This window comes from Monodelphis domestica, chromosome 1 (assembly GCF_027887165.1).
Source record: "Monodelphis domestica isolate mMonDom1 chromosome 1, mMonDom1.pri, whole genome shotgun sequence".
In the NCBI taxonomy this organism is placed as follows: domain Eukaryota; kingdom Metazoa; phylum Chordata; class Mammalia; order Didelphimorphia; family Didelphidae; genus Monodelphis; species Monodelphis domestica.
In genome coordinates, this window is record NC_077227.1 from 34,139,530 (window position 1) to 34,159,033 (window position 19,504).

The 19,504-nt window shown below is 46.5% G+C and overlaps 1 protein-coding gene and 1 long non-coding RNA gene across 2 annotated transcripts in view; one reads left to right on the plus strand and one right to left on the minus strand.

Moving 5' to 3' along the window:
• Positions 1-665: 665 nt before the first annotated feature.
• Positions 666-16,803, minus strand: LOC103103155 (uncharacterized). The gene is made up of 3 exons (XR_459865.3): positions 16,298-16,803; positions 13,407-13,592; positions 666-1,127 (listed from the first exon to the last, which is right to left on the minus strand). It is a non-coding gene; the product is annotated as an uncharacterized LOC103103155 (long non-coding RNA).
• Positions 16,804-17,687: 884 nt separating this feature from the next.
• TSPAN3 (tetraspanin 3) overlaps positions 17,688-19,504 on the plus strand; it is a 29,241-nt gene continuing 27,424 nt past the window's right edge. Inside the window, exon 1 of the mRNA XM_001362312.5 lies at positions 17,688-18,243. Within this exon, the coding sequence (XP_001362349.1) occupies positions 18,181-18,243 (63 nt within the window). The 5' untranslated portion in view covers positions 17,688-18,180. The remainder of the gene's footprint in view (positions 18,244-19,504) is intronic.

The following is a 19,504-nucleotide window of genomic DNA, read 5'->3' on the forward strand; positions in this document are numbered from 1 at the left end:
GGGAGATTTCTATTATTGTCCTCATTTTACAGTTGAGGAAATGGAGACTGAAAAGATTAAATTACTTTCCCAGGATTACAAAACTAATATGAGCAAGAATTTGAATTCAGGTCTTCCTGAATCCAGTGACAGCATTGTATTGTAAAATGGAGATTTGAACCCTAGACTTCAATCCCCAGAAGTCCTTGGTACTTCCCAGAATTCCCTATAATCTCACCTGAATCTCCACCTGGGCAAGATCACAATTAGTATTTAAACTGGTAGCAACACCTACCTGGCCCTCTTCTATGCTCTGTTATGCTCATACTCTCTCTGCTTGGCCATTTGCAAGATGTAGTAAGTAAGCTTTGAATGGGCTAATCAGCCCTAGGTACATGGTTTATTATTTTGTATCCTTGATTTCTAATAATCCTTAATAAACCTCATAAAATATAATACTTTTATTACTAGAGACTAAATTTAATTTTTAAAGTATCCACTACACTAGCTACCTCATGGAACAGCTAACCCTATGCTTACATGCTCCTCAAAAGAGCTATATTCTTAATAAAATAATAATAAATAATAATATTTGGTGGTCCATAAAATAGAAGTTATAAAGGTATAAAAATAATATTACTAATAAAAATAATAATAAACATTAAATAACAAAACATTGTAGGAGGTTTGGGAGAGGGTTGTGGATGAGTCCCACATACTTCTTTTACTTATTTTTTAGTTTTATTAATGCCTTTTGTTTTTATGTCAGTTATTTCCTGACATTTTCTGTTCCCATTTTTCTACTGCCTTGCATCTTCTGCCATTGATCCTTTCCTTAGGTAAAGTCAGTTTTTGGTTGACTCAAAGAATCAGAATCCACTGTGAACAGGACCTGTATATCATCACTTGAATCAAAGTCATTTTGAGAGAGACTGGTTCATGCCCTACAGAGTTCATCTGAAAAGTGCGGAGGATGCAACTATCTTAGAACCAGAGGGCAAAAGTCTAAAAGGTCTCGATTTGAGAGGGTGAAGGAAATATGGCACTATCAGCACCCCTTTCTGGAACAAAGGAGAAATGAGCTGTAGCAAGGAAAGGATATCATGAAGTCATCAGCCTTAGCAGCATCTCACAGCAGAAGAACCAACCTAAGAGAAATCCCCCCCCAAAAAAATAAGATCAGTTTATTTCCCCAACTTCCCCTTCCTAATTCTGTTTCTCCATTGACACTATGTCATCTCTGTTTTGTTTCCAAATGTTCTTGGTAAATAGAATTTTGCCTCAACCACAAAGAGGCTATGGGTTAACCAGAGACAGATATAAACATAAAGTTGGGGAGAAAACCCAACCACTGCTGAGATGTTAGGAATTTTCCTAACTGGGAGCTCAGAGCAATTGTGATTGAACTAAAATTTTATGGTTTAAAAGAAAGTCCCTAGAAACTTAAAATAAAATAAACTTCCCAAAGCCAAAGAAGGAACCAAGTAGACATTATAGACTATTATATTGCTCTTCAGCTAGTGAGCTAATTATTGAAACAAAAGTTTACACTTGTAATAAGGGATAGTTAAAAACTTAAGCAAACCAGTGACCTATTATCTCATCTGGCAAGCATATGGCATGTCACACCCAGAATCTACCACCTATCCCATAAAAAGGGAGATGTTTGCAAATGGAATTATATCATTTGAGGCTCTTGGTAATTCTGTGAAGACAGAAGGGAGGGAGGGAGGGAGGGAGGGAAGGAAGGAAGGAAGGAAGGAAGGAAGGAAGGAAGGAAGGAAGGAAGGAAGGAAGGAAGGAAGGAAGGAAGGAAGGAAGGAAGGAAGGAAGGAAGGAAGGAAGGAAGGAAGGAAGGAAGGAAGGAAGGAAGGAGGGAAGGAGGGAAGGAAGGAGGGAAGGAAGGAAGGAAGGAAGGAGGGAAGGAGGGAAGGAAGGAGGGAAGGAGGGAAGGAAGGATGGAAGGAAGGAGGGAAGGAGGGAGGGAAGGAGGGAAGGAGGGAGGGAAGGAAGGAAGGAAGGAAGGAAGGAAGGAAGGAAGGAAGGAAGGAAGGAAGGAAGGAAGGAAGGAAGGAAGGAAGGAAGGAAGGAAGGAAGGAAGGAAGGAAGGAAGGAAGGAAGGAAGGAAGGAAGGAAGGAAGGAAGGAAGGAAGGAAGGGAGGGAGGGAGGGAGGGAGGGAGGGAAGGAGGGAGGGGCGGAGGGAGGGAGGGACAGAGGGAGGGAGGGACAGAGGGAGGGAGGGAGGAAGGAAGGAGCATTTATTAAGCACCTACTTTGTGCCAGACTCTGTGCCAAGCACTTTATAAATATCATTTCTTTTGATCTTCACAACTATCCTGGAGGTAAGTGCTACTAATTTATCACCATTTTACAGATGAGGAAAATGAGACACAAGAGGCTAAGTCCTGCCTAGTATCACGCAGCTAATAAGTATCTGAGGTCATATTGGAACTCAGAGATTCCTGACTCCGGGCACATTGCCCTCTCCCCCATGCCACCTAGCTACCTCAAACAAGTAAATGCTATTGTTGCCCCCAATTTACAGTAATTACAAAATTACAATTGTTGCCTAAAACCCCAAACTCAGGGCTTGATGTGTAGTGCTAGACTTGAGAATGAAATTCATGACCTTGAAGACTTCCATCCTTGTTTTCCAAGAGAGATCCCACATTCCCGCATCCCTCTAGCCCAGTAACCATCTATCTGGTGCAATATCTCCTCCTTGCTGCCAAGATTCATTGCATCCATTTGCCATTCATTTCTCATTCCCCTACTGGGAAGTCGAGGACCCAAGGGGACAGGGAGAGTGATGCTGGCATTACTTCTGGAAACTTCCAACTCTGAAATGTTGTAATAGTGGGAAACTTGGACCCCAAGTCCAAAGCTCCTCCTGTGGGAAGCCTCATTTTCTTCACTTGCAAAATGAGGACAAAAGTACTTAGAGTCTCTGCATTGTAGGACAATGGTAAGGAAAGGACTTTGTAAACTCTAAAATGAAATAAAAGCTAAGGTTCTGCCTGCACTGTGTAAGGGAAGTCAACAGTGAGAAGGGAACTCTTCCAACCCAACCATCTTCCATTGCTAATGAGCCCAAGGCCAGCAGAGGTTAAGAGACTGGCCCAAAGTCCCACAGCAGACCCAGTAGAACTGGCATTCAAACCCAAGCTCTTTGGAATTAAACCCAGATAACTGTCCATTCAATCAGGCAATCCATCAACAGGCAGCCCCTCATTAAGGCCAGTCCCCATTCACGATGTCATGCTGTCTCTTGGAATTCAGATATCAGTCCCCAGGCCCAGAGCCTTTTCTTGACAAAAATGTTCAACTAAAAGGAAATTTCTCTTCAGCGCCTTTGTATCCCCCTGCCATGCCCCCCCCAGTCCTGTTCCAATGTTGCAGGCAATTTCCTCTCCTCTCTTCCCTGTCCCTCAGCTCCCAGCTTTCCATTGTCCTTTGAGTGACCCCCAATTTGGGCTCTTCCAAGACTGCGGTTTCCCATGATTCACAGCTATCCAGCGTCACTGGAAGAACATTTGTGTTAGAAAGATGCTTTTTGGTTTCAAGGAGACGTTTGGGGTCACTGAGTGCACCACACAATCTCCCGGGATGTCATCCAGCTCGCTGGCTTCCTTCTCTTAAATCTCTGCAGTCTTTAGGATAGTCCTGGGCACACATAGCAAAGCATCCTTGGGGAAGTCCCGCTTCCTTGAAAGCCCAGCTCGGGGGCTGCCTCCTTCCCACAAGAGATCTTTCCTGATCTCCCTCCTCCATAGCCTTCTCTCCCCCTCCTTCAATGTCTTGGGCATTGCTTTGTACTCATGTCACATCCTCACAGGAGCGCAGGAAACAATTCATTTTTATCTTTGTGTCTGTAGCAACAAGCATGGTGCCTTGTAGTAAGTGTTCTTGTGGGTCCAGGCATTTTTCCGTCCTGTCTGACTCTTCATGACCCTATTTTGGGGTTTTCTTGGCAAAGATCCTAGAGTGGTTGACATTCCCTTCTTGGGCTCATTTTACAGATGAGGAAACTGAGGCCAACAGGGTTAAGTAACTTCCCCAAGGTCGCCCAGCGAGGAAGTATCCGAAGCCAGATCTGAACTTGGGAAGATAAGTTTTCCTTCCCCCAGGCCCAGCAATCTATCATCTGGCCCCCCTAGATGCCCCTTGTATACAGTAGGCTCTTCATAAATGTTTATTGAGTTAGCTGGATTGAATCAAATGATAGGATGGTAAAAATGTGTCTGTGTAGTCACCCAATTCCATTCCACCCAATCAGCCTTAATTACATACTTCCCATTTCCAGGCCCTGCATTAAGAGCAGGGATAAAGGACAAGAACAACAGTCCCCGTCCCCAAGGAGACCCCATTCTACTGGAAAGGAAAAGCCAACTCCTCCGCAGATAAGTACCTACACGCTCCTTTGAGGGGGGAATGAGCATGGACTGCTGGGAAGGCTAGAGAAGGGCCCCCATAAGGAAGGAGGGACAGCTGAGCCCCAGGAGGTTTTAAGAGCTGAAGGTGAGCCCTAGGATCTGGCAAAGAGAGGGGAGATGTGGGACATGGACAGCGCGTGCAAGAACAGCTAGCGGGCCAACTTGGCTAAAACAGGGCATCAAGGAGAATAATGTGAATAAAAACAAGGACCAGGTGGGGGGAAGGCCGATGATGGAGGGCTACAAATAGCAAACTGAAGAGTTTCTGTGTTGTATTAGAGGAAACAGGGAGCAAAGAAGGAATGTGTGACCCTGGGCAAGTCCCTTTAACCCCATTGCCTAGCTCTGACCACTCTTCGGTCTTGGAACCAATACAAAGCATTGATTCTAAGGAAGAAAGTAAGGGTTAAAAAAACTCTCCGGTCACTCTCCAGTCCAAAAATGGACAGAAAGGGGGCGAGAATACAGTAATCCTAGGATGCGGCACAGAACCAGACGTACCTTTGCTGGTCATGAAATATTTTCCAATTTTCCATCTTCTTTCTGGCCATTTGAAATAAAGCTCTCGGCATCTCTCTGCCTTGTTGGGGACTGAAAGAATTGGGTGATGCGAACAGAGAAGGTGCAGCGGCTCTCCCAGCCACCCTAGGGGGAGGTGAAGGAGGCAGTTCCGGGGGTCCCGTGGGACACAGACAACCTCGAGTTCCCAAGAAGACACATCCAGGATTTTTCTGATGAGGGAAGGGAGCAGCTTCATTCTCTCTGGGGAAGGACGCATGTGGAGATATGCAGATGCGTGGGACCTTTGATCTGAAATGGGTTTCCCAAGTACCTCCCAGGGGCAGGAGCCCATCCATCACCCATGGAGATGGGAAACGAGCTCTGCAGCTCATTTACTCCCCAGGAAGGCCTCTTACAGAACTCGCAGGATGGCGGCGCTGGAAAGGCCCCAAGAGCACAGAATGATAGAGCTGGAAAGACCCTAAAAGCAGGCCATACCACCGCAGAGACACGGATACCAAGAGCCAGCATTCGTAGAGAGCTTCAAGGCTTCCAAAGCATCCTACACGAGTCGTCTCGCTTCTGTCGGAGCCGGAAAGAGCCTTCACGCAGAGACACAAAAATCTGGGAGTGAGGAGGGGCCTCGGCCTGTAGGATGCTCCAGGCTCTTGGGCCAGAGACTATGAAGCTGAAAGGATCCCGGGGAGGCCGCCCCAGAGATGCCCCACTGGTGTGGAAGTTCAACCCCTTCGCTTTACAGAGAAGGATAATCTGAAAGCCCAGAGTGGCCATGATTTGCCCAGATAAGGCCATCACTGACTCCCCAGAGACGCCGGGCTAGTTATTCCTCAGGCAAACACAAAGGCTGACCATTCATTCATTGCAACTCACTTTAGTGAATGCTTTATAAGAATCAAATATGGCGGACCCTGTGCTCAGCACCGGGGCTCCACCTCGCTCTCAAGGAGCCATCTAATGGGGCAAAGGCAAGATGAACACATAACTGCCATAAAGGACACTGGGAGATACGTGACCAAAGAGAGGCCGGCAAAGCTCCATCGGACACTGGAGGAGGTGAGGTCACTGCCACCTGGGGCATCCATGGGATTCCCATTCTAGCATTACCCAAAGACCTTTACGTTGGACTGTTGCTTCTCACTGTCCCTCTCCTGTGCCAGGCGCCCCGCCACACCAGCAACTCCTCTACTCAACCCCTTCTAGAGCAGCAGACTCCAGCCGTGGCCTCGGTCATCTGCCAGCCCTTCGGTCATTCTCCTTCCTTTCCTGAGCAGTGGAGCCCCAGGCTAGCCTTCCTGTTCATTCCAGCTTCTCCCCCTCCTACTCAAGTACTCCAATACACAGGTTGACCTACACTCACTGCTTCTGTCCACAATCTTATTGCCTATCTCTTTGTGCCTCAGTCAGTTCCATTATATGTTGTTCTCAGCTCCTTAGCCTTTGCCCCTTGTCCTGTCATTGCTCATGCCTTGCCAAACCCCAGCCCTGGGCTACTCCTTGCCTGCTGAATGAGGAAGCCACATATATGTTATCTGATCTCAACCAGACTGTGCACAACTATCTTTTTATTCTTCCTCAAGGGAAGGGAAGGCATATTTATCGAGCACCAAGCACTGTGCCTAAGGTATCTTCTCGTGAGTTATTTCTCACATATAAAGACATTTTGTACAATGATTTGCCCAGTCACACAACTAGTTGTGTCTGAGACTGGATTTGAACTCAAGTTTATCTGACTTCAGGTCCAGTATGTTCTATCCACTGTACCATCTGTCGCTAATGAGGCATGAGAGTTGGCCCATTGAGTCCTGAACTCATCCCTCCTCTGCTGCCCTTCCCACTTCTTCCAGAAGACCTGGCCTCGGATTTTACTAAGAAAATAGAGACCTTTCCTCTTCTTCCCTGCTCTCTACTTCAACAGAGTTCATCCTCCATCCTCTCTTCTTCTGCTCTGGTCTTGGATCAAATCCTTCTCCTTCTACCCTTGATTCCACTCCTTCGCCTTTTCTCCGGGAGCTTTCCCCTCCCAACAACATCCCACCCTCCCCCTCCCAATCTTCTGCCTTTCCCTAACTACTGGTTACTTTCCATTTGTCAATAAACATACCTTGATCTCACCTGCCCTTAGACCACTCCTCTCCCTAAAGTTATTAATTAAATCCCTTCCACACTCCAACTTTTAGAAGATGTTATCAATTTTGTTCCTTTCAGGTCAGCCCCAGGTCTTTTTCAAAGGAGCCCCTAGATTTGTTTCCTTAGTGTCACCTTTGGGTTCTGCTGCTAAAGAGCTTAAGGACAAGTCAGTCTCTAACCAAGAAAGGAGAGAAAGAAACATTATGCTGATGGGATTCCCTCAAGGATGCATCCTACAAACATTCCAGTCTCACTATAACACACTTCTGCACTAACCTCCCAATAGATGCCTATCTGGAGCTAGAAAGAGACTGCCATGGAGAACCAGAGAATCTCAGATCTAGAAGTGACTTTGGAGATCATCTCTCTTAGCAGGGATCCAAATGGGAATGAGTCTCTTCTTCGTTACTCTGCACTCTAAGTCCTCTAAGTGGTTCTTAAACTCTTTAGTCCCAGGTTCCCTTTATACTCCCTCGACCTACTCCCCTAACGTGTCTATTTGTAATATTTAGCACTATTTACCATATTAGAAATTAAACCATCTTACTATCATTATGAATAAAGTTACTGAGGAGCCCTAGGGGTCCTTGGGCCATACTCTAAGTCCCAGTGTCCTAAGTGGTATAAAAATTAAAATTAATCTCAAATAATATAATTATTCATGATTATTAGAAATAAAGGAATAAAAGGGATACAAAATAAAACCACGGGCCCATGGCTAATCTCCCTGTTCAAAAACCCTGCTTACCACCAGCATGGTGGTGCAGGAAGCAAAGAGACCAGATCAGGAACACCCACTGAATTTATCCCTGTCTACAGGAAGTATGTAATGACAGGAAGTCAGTGGGCTCCTGGGAAATGCAGTTTTTAGGGTAACGGATTTCCAATTACACAGTGGTCACCAAGCCTGTGGCTGAAAATCTCTGGGAAAGACACTATACCCACTAGAGGCAGCCCATTCTCCTGGGGGCAGTTCTCATTGTTGGGAAATTCATCTTTATTCAGTAGCCATACCCATTTCCTTCCTAGGATTCTCCAAATCGCACTCACCTTCTCCCTATTGCCCCCAACACCAGGCTCCTAACTCGTCCCTCTGGGGTCACCCATTCTGGGTCCCCCAAACTCCAGAAAGACTAGGAAACTTGGATTGCAAGTGTACTGTTCTTGTCAGCTGTGAAAATCAATGGGTTGTCACTATGAGAGACAGAGACCAAGGAGGGAGAGAGACAGAAAGAGAGCTGGGAAAGGAGGACAGAGACAGAAACAAAGTGGGGAATGGCAGAAACAGCAGAAGAAAGGGACGGGGAGAGACAAAGACAAAATCAGAGAGGGGGACAGAGAGACAGAGACAGACAAATAGACAAAGACCAAGTTGGAGACTGAGCTGACCAGTCCTCCCACTCTAGAATCCTTTGCAAACTGACTTCTGACCTCACCACAACTGAGAATGCTTTCTCCAAAGCCATCAATGATCTCCCAATGGCTCTGTGCTCATTGTTTTTGACCTCTGGGTACCATTTGACAGTACTGATCAACCCCTCCTCCTGGGTACTTTCTCCTCCCCTGACACAGTTTCCGTTCTGCCCCTCTCTGACCTGTGTGACACTCCTCGGCTGGGTCTTCATGTCCTGTCCTGACCCATGACCAGGATGTCCTCCGGGCTGGCTCCTGTCTTCCTCTACAATTGGTCTTTTTGGTGACATCTCACTAGTGCTCAGGGTTTATTGTGTCTGCATGTAAATAGTTCAAGGATCTACAAAATCAATCCAAGAACGGGCATTTATTAAGTGCCTACTCTCAGCCCATCACTATGCCTGGTGCTAGGAATAAAAGGAGAAGCCCCAGAATCTTGAGATTACATTGATTCCGTATCATTTTCCTATTGATCCTATTTATGGTTAATTTCTTTGGGCCCAAGTCAAGTGGTTCTTTAACTCTCTGAGTGATGGTTCTCAGTCTCTGAATTTAGGAGAGAAATCCAGCCTCTAAGGAGTTGTTTAGAAACAGTGCTGATAATCGCGCCTGTATTCTTGCCTCAGGAAATTCCGCTCACCTTGGGGGATGTGGATGGACACCAGAGGTCTGGTCTGGTACACAACCAGCTCTCTTTCATGGATGCCTGGTTTGCTCTCCAGAGAATTCTGGGCCACTAACCTTGCAGGTGGGTTCAAACGATGACTACTTCTCAGTCACGGGAGGGAAGAAGAGGGGTTTTGCTAACCCCTTGATTCCCAAATTCCAACCAATCATGTTGTTCTTCTCATCTCAGCTATATAACTAGTCATGTTATCCTCAATCCCATGATGTCACCTATCCTGCTGTTCTTTGTTCTAATCTTATAAAACTAAGTTAAGCCTTCATCTTGGGGTCTTAGACTTGAAACTGAGGCAGGGTCATTGACTGATTTTTTTGTTTGAAAAACCCTCACCTTCCATCTTACAATCAATACTATGTATTGCTTCTAAGGCAGAAGAGTGGTAAGGGCTGAGCAAGGGAGTTAAGTGACTTGCCCAGGATCACATAGCTAGGAAGTGCCTGAAGCCATATTTGAACCCAGGACCTCCCATCTCTGATCCTGGATCTTAATTTGCTGAGCCACCGAGCTGCCCCTTATTGACAGGTTCACGCCCTGTTAATAAAATGATATCTTACTCAGAGAGAATGTGCCTCAGTCTACCTTTGTTAAATTTCACTTGAGACAGTCTCAAGAAACATCCTTTTTTTTTTTGCCCTTGGATCTCCTGTTACTTTTTTTTTTGTTGTTACATCCTTATCTTCCCTCTTGGAAGCAATCCTATGTATTGGTTCCAAGGCAGAAAGAGTGGTAAGGGCTAGGCAATGCGGGTGAAGTGACTTGCCCAGGGTCACCCAGTGAGGAAGTGGAAACATTCATTCTTCATCTGAGCACATCTATCTCTCATCTCTCATCTCTCTCTCTTGAGCTCCTCAAACATGCTTCACCAATTTACTGTTGATCATCTTCAAATGGATTCCCATTGGCATCTCAAACTCGTCCCATCCAAGTTGAAGCTCATTCTTCTCCCCTAACTCCCCCCTCCTCCAAACTTCCCTATTTCTGTTAATGTTAAGATCACCACTATCTTTGGAGACCCTGGATCGGTGACCTCAGAGTCACGGCTGTCTCCTGCCTTTCCCTCACCAACCACATCTAATGACTCGACAGTTCTTGCCCATTCTGTTTCCACACACCCCACTCACAAGGTTACCGTGTGGGCCTGAGCTCATCACTTTTCTCAGGGGCCATAGCGACAGCTTCCTAAATGGACTCCCAGTTTCCATTTTCCCTTCTCTGCAACCCATCCTCTACACAAGTGCCACAATCATCTTCACATCTGGCTCAAGAATCCAGAGTAGCCGGCTCCCTACACTCTCACTTCCAAGCTAAAATACAGAATCCTCAGTTTGGTACCTAAAGATCTCCCCAAGCTGGCTCCAGTCTTCTTTGCCAGACATTTTCTAACTCTCCTTTACACACTCTATATTCCAAATTGACCTGCTTGCTATTCACCCAATTTGGCATTCCATCTCTTGCCTTCATCTTTTTTTAAAAAAACAGATCTTATTGCAATCTTTTATTTTTAAATTTAAATTTTAAATAAAAATTAAGTTTAAATTTTTAATTTTTAAATAAATTAAACTTTAACTTTAAATTTAAAAAATAAAAATAAACTCTGTACCCCTGCCTATATGCCTTTCCACAGTTCTATCTCTTATTAAAATTTAAAAAAGAATTTTGAAAAAGAGAGAATAAGATGGTCATTTTTATTATGTTAGCTCATCCTACCCATGAGTAGTTAATGTTTTTCCAATTGTTTAGATCTAATTTTAATTGTGTGGAAAGTGTTTTGTAGTTGTGTTCATATAGTTCCTGTGTTTGTCTCAGCAGATAGATTCCCAAGTATTTTATATTGTCTAGGGTGATTTTGATTGGAATTTCTCTTTCTAATTCTTGCTGCTGAGATGGGTTGGAGATATATAGAAATGCTGATGATTTATGTGGGTTTATTTTGTATCCTGCAACTTTGCTAAAGTTGTTGATTATTTCAACTAGCTTTTTGGTTGATTCTCTAGGATTCTTCAAGTAAACCATCATATCATCCGCAAAGAGTGATAGCTTGGTCTCCTCATTGCCTATTTTAATACCTTCAATTTCTTTTTCCTCTCTAATTGCTACTGCTAGTGTTTCAAGTACAATGTTAAATAATAGAGGTGATAATGGGCATCCTTGTTTCACTCCTGATCTTATTGGGAAGGCTTCTAGTTTATCCCCATTGCAGATGATGCTTGCTGATGGTTTTAGATATATACTGTTTATTATTTTTAGGAAAGACCCTTCTATTCCTATACTTTCTAATATTTTCAATAGGAATGGGTATTGTATTTTGTCAAAGACTTTTTTCTGCATCTATTGAGATAATCATGTGATTTTTTCTGGTTTGTTTATTGATATGGTCAATTATGTGGATGGTTTTCCTAATATTGAACCATCCTTGCATTCCTGGTATAAATCCTGGTATAAAAAATGACCCTTCTACCCAAACTTATTTACTTATTTAGTGCCATACCCATTGAACTACCAAAAAGCTTTTTTACTGAATTAGAAAAAACCATAACAAAGTTCATTTAGAAGAACAAAAGACCAAGGATATCCAAGGAAATCATGAAAAAAAATGAGAAGGAAGGAGGCCTTGCAGTCCCAGATCTCAAACTATACTATAAAGCAGTGGTAATCAAAACAATTTGGTACTGACAGAAAGGAGGATCAGTGGAATTACCTTGGGTAAGTGACCTCAGCAAGACAGTCTATGATAAGCCCAAAGATCCCAGCTCTTGGGACAAAAATCCACTATTTAATAAAAACCACTTGGAAAATTGGAAGGCAGTATGGGAAAGATTAGGTTTGGATCAACATCTCACCCCCTGCACCAAGATAAACTCAGAATGGGTGAATGACTTGAACATAAAGAAGGAAACTATAAGTAAATTAGGTGAACATAGAATAGTATACATGTCAGACCTTTGGGAAAGGAAAGATTTTAAAACCAAGGAAGACTTAGAAAAAATCACAAAATGTAAAATAATTTTGATTGCATCAAATTAAAAAGGTTTTGTACAAACAAAACCAATATACCCAAAATTAGAAGGGAAGTAACAAACTGGGAAACAATCTTCATTACAAAAACCTCTGACAAAGGTCTAATTACTCAAATGTATAAAGAGCTAAACCAATTGTACAAAAAATCAAGCCATTCTCCAATTGATAAATGGGCAAGGGACATGAATAGGCAATTTTTAGTTAAAGAATTCAAAACTATTAATAAACACATGAAAAAAATGTTCTCAATCTCTTATAATCAGAGTGATGCAAATCAAAACAACTCTGAGGTATCACCTCACACCTAGCAGATTGGCTAACATGACAGCTATGGAAAGTAATGAATGCTGGAGGGGATGTGGCAAAGTGGGGACATTAATGCATTGCTGGTGGAGTTGTGAATTGATTCAACCATTCTGGAGGGCAATTTGGAACTATGTCCAAAGGGCTCTAAAAGACTGTCTGCCCTTTGATCCAGCCATAGCACTGCTGGGTTTGTACCCCAAAGAGATAATAAGGAAAAAGACTTGTACAAGAATATTGATAGCTGTGCTCTTTGTGGTGGCCAAAAATTGGAAAATGAGGGGATGCCTTTCAATTGGGGAATGGCTGAACAAATTGTGGTATATGTTGGTGATGGAATACTATTGTGCTCAAAGGAATAATGAAGTGGAAGAATTCCATGGAGACTGGAAAGACTGTGATGCAGAGTGAGAGGAGCAGAATCAGGAGAACATTGTACACAGAGACTGATACATGGTGCTACAATTGAATATAATGGACTTCTCTACTAGCAGCAATGCAACGATCCAGGACAATTCTGAGGGACTTATGAGAAAGAATGAAATCCACATCCAGAGAAAGAACTGTGGGAGCGGAAACACAGAAGAAAAACAACTGCTTGATTACATGGGTCGCAGGGGACACAATTGGGGATGTAGACTGTAAATGAACATCCTAGTGCACAAACATCAACAGCATGGAAATAGGTTCTGATCAAGGACACATGTAATACCCAATGAAATTGCACGTCACCTATGGGAAAAGTAGGGGAGGGGAGGGAAATAATGTGATTATTGTAACCAAGGAATAATGTTCTAAATTGACTAAATAAAATTAAAACTCCCTCCAAAATTAATATAATAAAAATTAACTGTTTTGCATCTCAAAAAATAAATAAAAAGAGAGAATAAGAGAAAACAAATCAGTAAAACTGATTTATACTTACCTATACTCTTACTCCCCCCCTGACTCTAGAATCCTTAGATTCTTTTGAGGTTCTGTTCATGTGCCACCTTCTACAGAAAGCCTTTCCGGTGCCTGGAGTAGTCAGTGTTCACCATCTCACCAATCTCCACCAATCAACCTTTATTAATCACCTCCATTCATTATGTGGCAGGTCCTGAGCTAAGTGCTGGAGGTATAAAAAGACACAAAAGATAGTGCCTGCCCTCAAGGAGTTTGCAGTCTAATATCTCCCTCCATCCCCCCACATGAGCTCTCTGGGAACAAAGGGTAGCTTTTCATTTTGCCTTTGTATCCTCAGCACTGAGCACAGGGCTTTCCTTGCTCTTAGAAACTGGTGCTTGATAAGTGTTTATTAGACTGATTGGAAAGTAGCACAGTAGTGCCTTGAAGGAAGGGGGAGAAGTCAACAGAGAAAAATACTGGGAGGGGCAGCTGGGTAGTTCAGGGGATGGAGAGCCAAGCCTGGAGGTGAGAGGTCCTGGGTTCAAATTTGGCCTCAGATACTTCCCAGCTGTGTGTCCCTAGGCAAGCCACTTCACCCCCATTGCCTAGCCCTTACCACTCTTCTGCCTTAGAACCAGTGCACAAAGACAGAAGGTAATGGTTTAAAAGAAAAAAGAAACCTACTAGGGATGGGTGGGTAGATATGGCCATGCTCAGCAGGAAGGGGCATGGGCAAAAGACAAGGAGATGGATTCCCCACTAATGTATCAGGAGCTGAAAGGAGCCTCAGAGGTCTAGTACCAAGCTCCATGTTGTTGCTGCTATTGTTTGTCCTTGATTTTCAGAGGATCAATGGCATCACAGAATGGGCTGGACTTTTGAGTGAACTGGACTTGAGAGGCAGAGCTGTAGCCTCACTCTCTTCTTCCAGAGTCACCAAAGTCCAAGGGCAAGACAAAAGCCAATTCTCAGGTTACAGATGAAGAAATGGCAGCCCAAGAAGTTTGAGTGACTTACCTCAAATGCTATAGATGGCATCAGAAAGAAGATTTGAACCCAGATTCTCTGGGTTCTCCAGAACCATTCTTCTCATCAAACCCCATGAAGATAGGATGGGAAGATTTGAATATCATGAAGAGGGATAGTAGGAGAGGGTCACAGAGGCAATGGGACATTTGGGAGGTTGGAGACCAGAATCTGCCAATTGCTCCCAGAGCAAGAAGAAGCATGCCTGGCCATGACTTGCCAATGTCCTCAGAAAAGAAAGTGAATTCTACTTCCTCCTTTACCAGAAAGTTGTCAGGGTAGGGGCCCCAGGCTCCTTGAGGCTTAGCTTCTTAACTCATCTCTTCCTTCTTAACCTGGAATTAACCTTTTCTAGGGAGTTTTACACCTTGTTCAGAGAAAGGGGTTTTCTTTTTATTTAATTTTATTAATAACAATAGCTACCATTTAATATAGCAAAGACTTTACAAATATTGTCTAGTCTTCCAGTAAGGGAGGCATTATTATTATTGCCATGTCACAGATGAAGAAACTGAGGCAACTAGATGTTAAAGTGACTTTCCCTAGGGTCACACAGCTATTAAATATCTGAGATTAGATTTTAACTCAAGGTCTTCCAGACTCCAAAGCCAACACAATTCAATCTCACTACCTGAATTAAAGGGAAAAGCCTAAAATATTTGGTTAGACATTTTAAAAATTAACAATAGGAAAAATAAAACTTCTGAGATGGTTCAGGGGATAGAGTTAGGAACTTGGGGTGCTGAATTTGGCTTCACAGGACCTGAGTTCCAATCGAGACATTCACCTAAGTGTCTCTGGTAAGTCAGTGGACTTCTCCAGGCCTCAGTGTCTTCCTCTATAAAAAGAAGGGAATGAACTAGATGGCCTTTTGGGTTCCTTTCACTCCAGATCTCTGGGGAAAATGGTTCAGCAAAGGCCCTCAGCCTCTTGATTTTATTAATGGCTCTTGAGCTATTAACTACTATTTACAGGTTCCTTCAACAAACAGTCCTTTCTCTGTTATCAGACCCTCTTTTGTCTGGACTGTCCAGCTCCAGCAGGTCTGAGACAAAGATCTGTTTGTGGCATCCTGGGGCCAGACAAAATTGCTGCTAGGCAAAGTAGAAGAGGGCAGAGATTTCCTCTAGCTCTTTTTCCCTGTTGGGAAAGTGGGTGGATGAGAAAAAGGGGCAAATCATTGATTCATTTGCTCAGTAAGCCTGGTTCCCTCATCTGAGGCCCAGAACTCCAGGCTCTGGCTTGATATAGACTGGTTCAATCCTGGAGTCTCTAAAATCATCTCTCTTGTTTTCACTTGCTTTGTGCTTCTCCTCCTCCTTAACCCTCACCCTCCAGTTTCCTCTGAGAAATCTCAGGCTATCGCTTGTATCTGAACCTATAAAGATGTGTGTGCACAGAAAGATCCCTAAGTTTCTTATGAGCAAGCATTCATGGGAACAAAACATGTTGGGGATTCCTTCCTGGATCAATATAATTCTCCCTCTCCAGCAAATCCCACCTTTCTCTCTCTCAGAATCACATCAGGGTCCTGTTATTTAGACTGTTCTCAGAAGGGAAATGAAGGAGAATCCTTTCCTTCCCCCATTTTATTGATTCTACAATCACCCTAGGTCCCCATACAAGACTCCACTCTTGGGGTACTGGGGTGTTCAGAGAACACTAGCACCTCTGGTGGGAGGGCTTGCAGCAGACCAGTCTGAGGGGAACCTGCAGACCTCAAACCCTTTGGTATGTTAGAGGGACATCCACCCCAATCATGGGAATGGGCTCCTGAGAACAGGAAGGTGGAGAAGATACCAAGCAGGCACTGCATCCTGGACATCATCTTGACTTTTGTCCTGGGCTTTGAGGGCTCTGGACAGAAAGTGAGGCTGCTGACTTTGTGTAACTCTGGCTCACCTCAATCCAATTCATGAGCCAATCAAGACATCATCCACCACCTCATGGGTCTTCTTTGAAAACAAAAGACCAACAACAGCTAGAAACTACCATAAAGGCTTGTCTTCCTGGGAAGCATTTCTTGATTCCCAAGCATTGATAACATGCTAGAGAGAACTCCTTTGTCACTGGACCTGCACAGATCCAAATATTTCACAGTAACTGGAGGGGGCCAAATCTCGAGTTTGTGCCCCTAGGACCAGGCCCTTCCTGCTCCTCCAGGTGACGGCCATGGGAGCTCATGGCTGGGTGGTACCCGAAGCCTTGGGTGGTACAGGGTGTCACTGAGGGCTGGGCTTGGATTCAAGGAGAGGGGAGATGAAGTCCTGCCTCTGATACCTACAGGCTCCAAGTTCCTTCACTTTCCTTAGCCTCGGTTCCTCTTTTACAAAATGGGGATAATAGACTCATCCACAGGGTTGCTGTAAAGATCAAATGAAATCATATATACTCCATGATGTGTGCTTCAAGTGCTATTTTAATGCTAGCTGTCTTCATATTGTCATTCTCCGTCACCGAGAGACTACCACTAATGTCTTCATCACCATCCTTGTCCTTGTCCTCCTCGTGATTATTCATCCTCTTCCAGGAAATCCTCCTCCTCTCTTGGAAGTCAGGGACTGCCCACACCGCTCGCTGCCCCCTCCGTTAGGCGTGGATGGCTACTCCACTGTCCCTCCCTGGCTGGGTATAGTCAGGGCCCACCCCCTAGCAGAAAAGCCTCTCTCTTTGCCACCACATACACACCACTGCAGTGGCTGCTGCCCAGGCTTGGGCGAAGCCCTCTCAGAAGCTGCTCATCTCTGGTCTCTTCTGCCCTTAAAGTTTCTCAAAAAGGAAGTTGGCTCCTTTCTACAGAGCCCCGAGGCCTCCCCATTCTACGTGGGGGGTCTTCGAACCCTTCCTTTCAGAGCCTCGATTCTCAGACAGAAGAGCAGGAAGGGCTAAACAGTCAGGCTTACGGGACTTGTCTAGTGGACCCACAGCTAGAACCTGGCTCCTGCCTCCCGCGCCCAGGCCCGCGCACTATCCGCTGAGCCGCCCGGCTGTCCCTTGGATCCGCTTTCTGTATTCACACGGAACCTCTCTAGGAACAGGAAGGGGCAGCCCCAGGCCCTCTAGCTCTCTCAGACCTCCGACCCTCGCTGGCCTCGGTGCCCAGCCGCCTCCCGCAGAAGGGGAGCTCGCTGCGGCCCGGGGCAGCTTCTTTGTCCGTGCAGGCGCTCCGGGGCGGGGGCAAGGAACAAATAGGTTCCTTGATCCTGTTTCCCACGCGCTGGGTCCCAGGCCAGAGCCCCCAGGGCTGGGCTTCTGCAGAGCCCGGGGGCACGTGATCCTCCGGCTATTGCCTGCCGGAAGCCCGGGGCAGGGCGGAACGGACGGGGTTGTGGGGGCACTCGGACCCCGTCCCTGCCCTAGTTCTAGGCGAGCGATTGTGGACACGGGCAGCTGCGCTGGCCCAAGGTCACCAAGGTCACCGAGTCCAGAGCGGCTAGAAGCTCCGGGAAAAAGGCTCTGAAGGCACCCCCTCCAGACTGGGGCTTCTCCCTAACCCAGGCCGACGGCCCCCTCCACCCCACCTCCGTCCGCACCCCGACGCTCCCCGACGGTTTATTTCCTCCGAGAGCGACCGGGGCGGCGGCGCCTTTAAGCCAACATGACGTCATGAGGCACGTGCGGGGGGCGGGCCCTGTTGCCAAGGAGCGGCGGCGACCGGGGCGGGGCGGAGGCGGAGGGAGGCGGACGAGACCGAGGTTGGGCGGCCGCCATTGCCCTTGCACGGAGCGAAGCGGAGCGCAGCGACCGGGACAGACGCCGCAGTCGCAGCCGCAGCCGCAGCCGCCATGGGCCAGTGCGGCATCACCTCCTCCAAAACCGTGCTGGTCTTCCTCAACCTCATCTTCTGGGTGAGCCGAGCCCGGAGGACCTGGGGGTCGGGAGGGGCCGGGGCCCCCGTGGGGTGAGGGGGAGCCGGGCCCGGAGGCCGTCGGGGCCCGAAGCTTGGGGCCCGCCCGGACCGCTCGGAGGAGGGGGAGGGGAACCGCGACTCGGTGGGGTGCCATGCTCCGCGCCGGCTCCCCGGAAAAGAAGGCTCCAAGGGCGAAGCTGGCCTGGGACTCCCCTCCGTCCCCTGCCCAGGAAGGACTCCTCACCCTCTAGTGCGGGTGGCAACGCCAGTTTTAGGCGGATTACCCGATACTGAGTAGGAAGCCCCAGATGGGTCTCATTAATGAACTCCCAGGCCGTGCCACTGATTGACCATCCCTAGTTCTGGGCTCGTCCCGTTAAATAGCCTCTCCGTCCCCCGATAATTAGCGAGTCCCCATCGCTATTGATTAGCCGCCCCGCAGATTAACCCTTTCCAGCCCCTGGTGGGATCACTGATCAGCCTCTATTGATTAACCACCCCCAGCTCCAAATGGATGGCCCCAGGTGGATCTCCCTGATTAACCCTCCCCACCCCCATCCTTGGACGATGTAACCGGAAGTCAGGTGGGAAACCCGAGAGTCCCCCAGGTGAAGGGGGTGTCTCCTCCCTCTCCCCGCCTGAACCCCAGAGAGAGTCCGTCTCCCCCAGACCTTGCTGCCCCTCCCGGAGGAGCAGACCGCAGAGGAGTGGCAGGCCTGAGCAGAACAAAATGAAGGGCTCCTTGTGTCTGCAGACTGGGCACGGGTCCATTTGCCCAAACCCAGCTCTGCTGGAAGGCTACAAGGGGGTGCTTCCCCAGAGGGAATGGGGATGGCAGCGAGGGCCTGGTGCACCTGCCCAGGTAGAAAGCTCTGTTTGTCTTAGCGCAGAGCTGATGTTTGTTGAGAGAGGAACAAAACAGATCGGCATTGTTTGGGACACATAGCCAAGGAAGCTGGGCTTCTCTCTCCCTGTAACTGCTCTGTTCAGGCCCAGTTACCTAATCCCTGGATTATTGGCCCTGGCCCAGCCGGCTCTGAGAGTCTTCTCTAACCGCCTTGACGGTGTCCTGACTGCCCACAGGATAAATAAAGCCTCTTCAGCCCAGCCCTCTAGGCTAGTGGATAGAGGCTGGCTCAGAAGCCACAAGCCCCGAATTCAGATCTTGCCTCTGTCCCCACCGGCCAAGACCCAGTGGAGCCACCGACTGGCCTTGGGAGCTCCGGTCACTCTCCCCACATAAATTTGGCACACCTCAA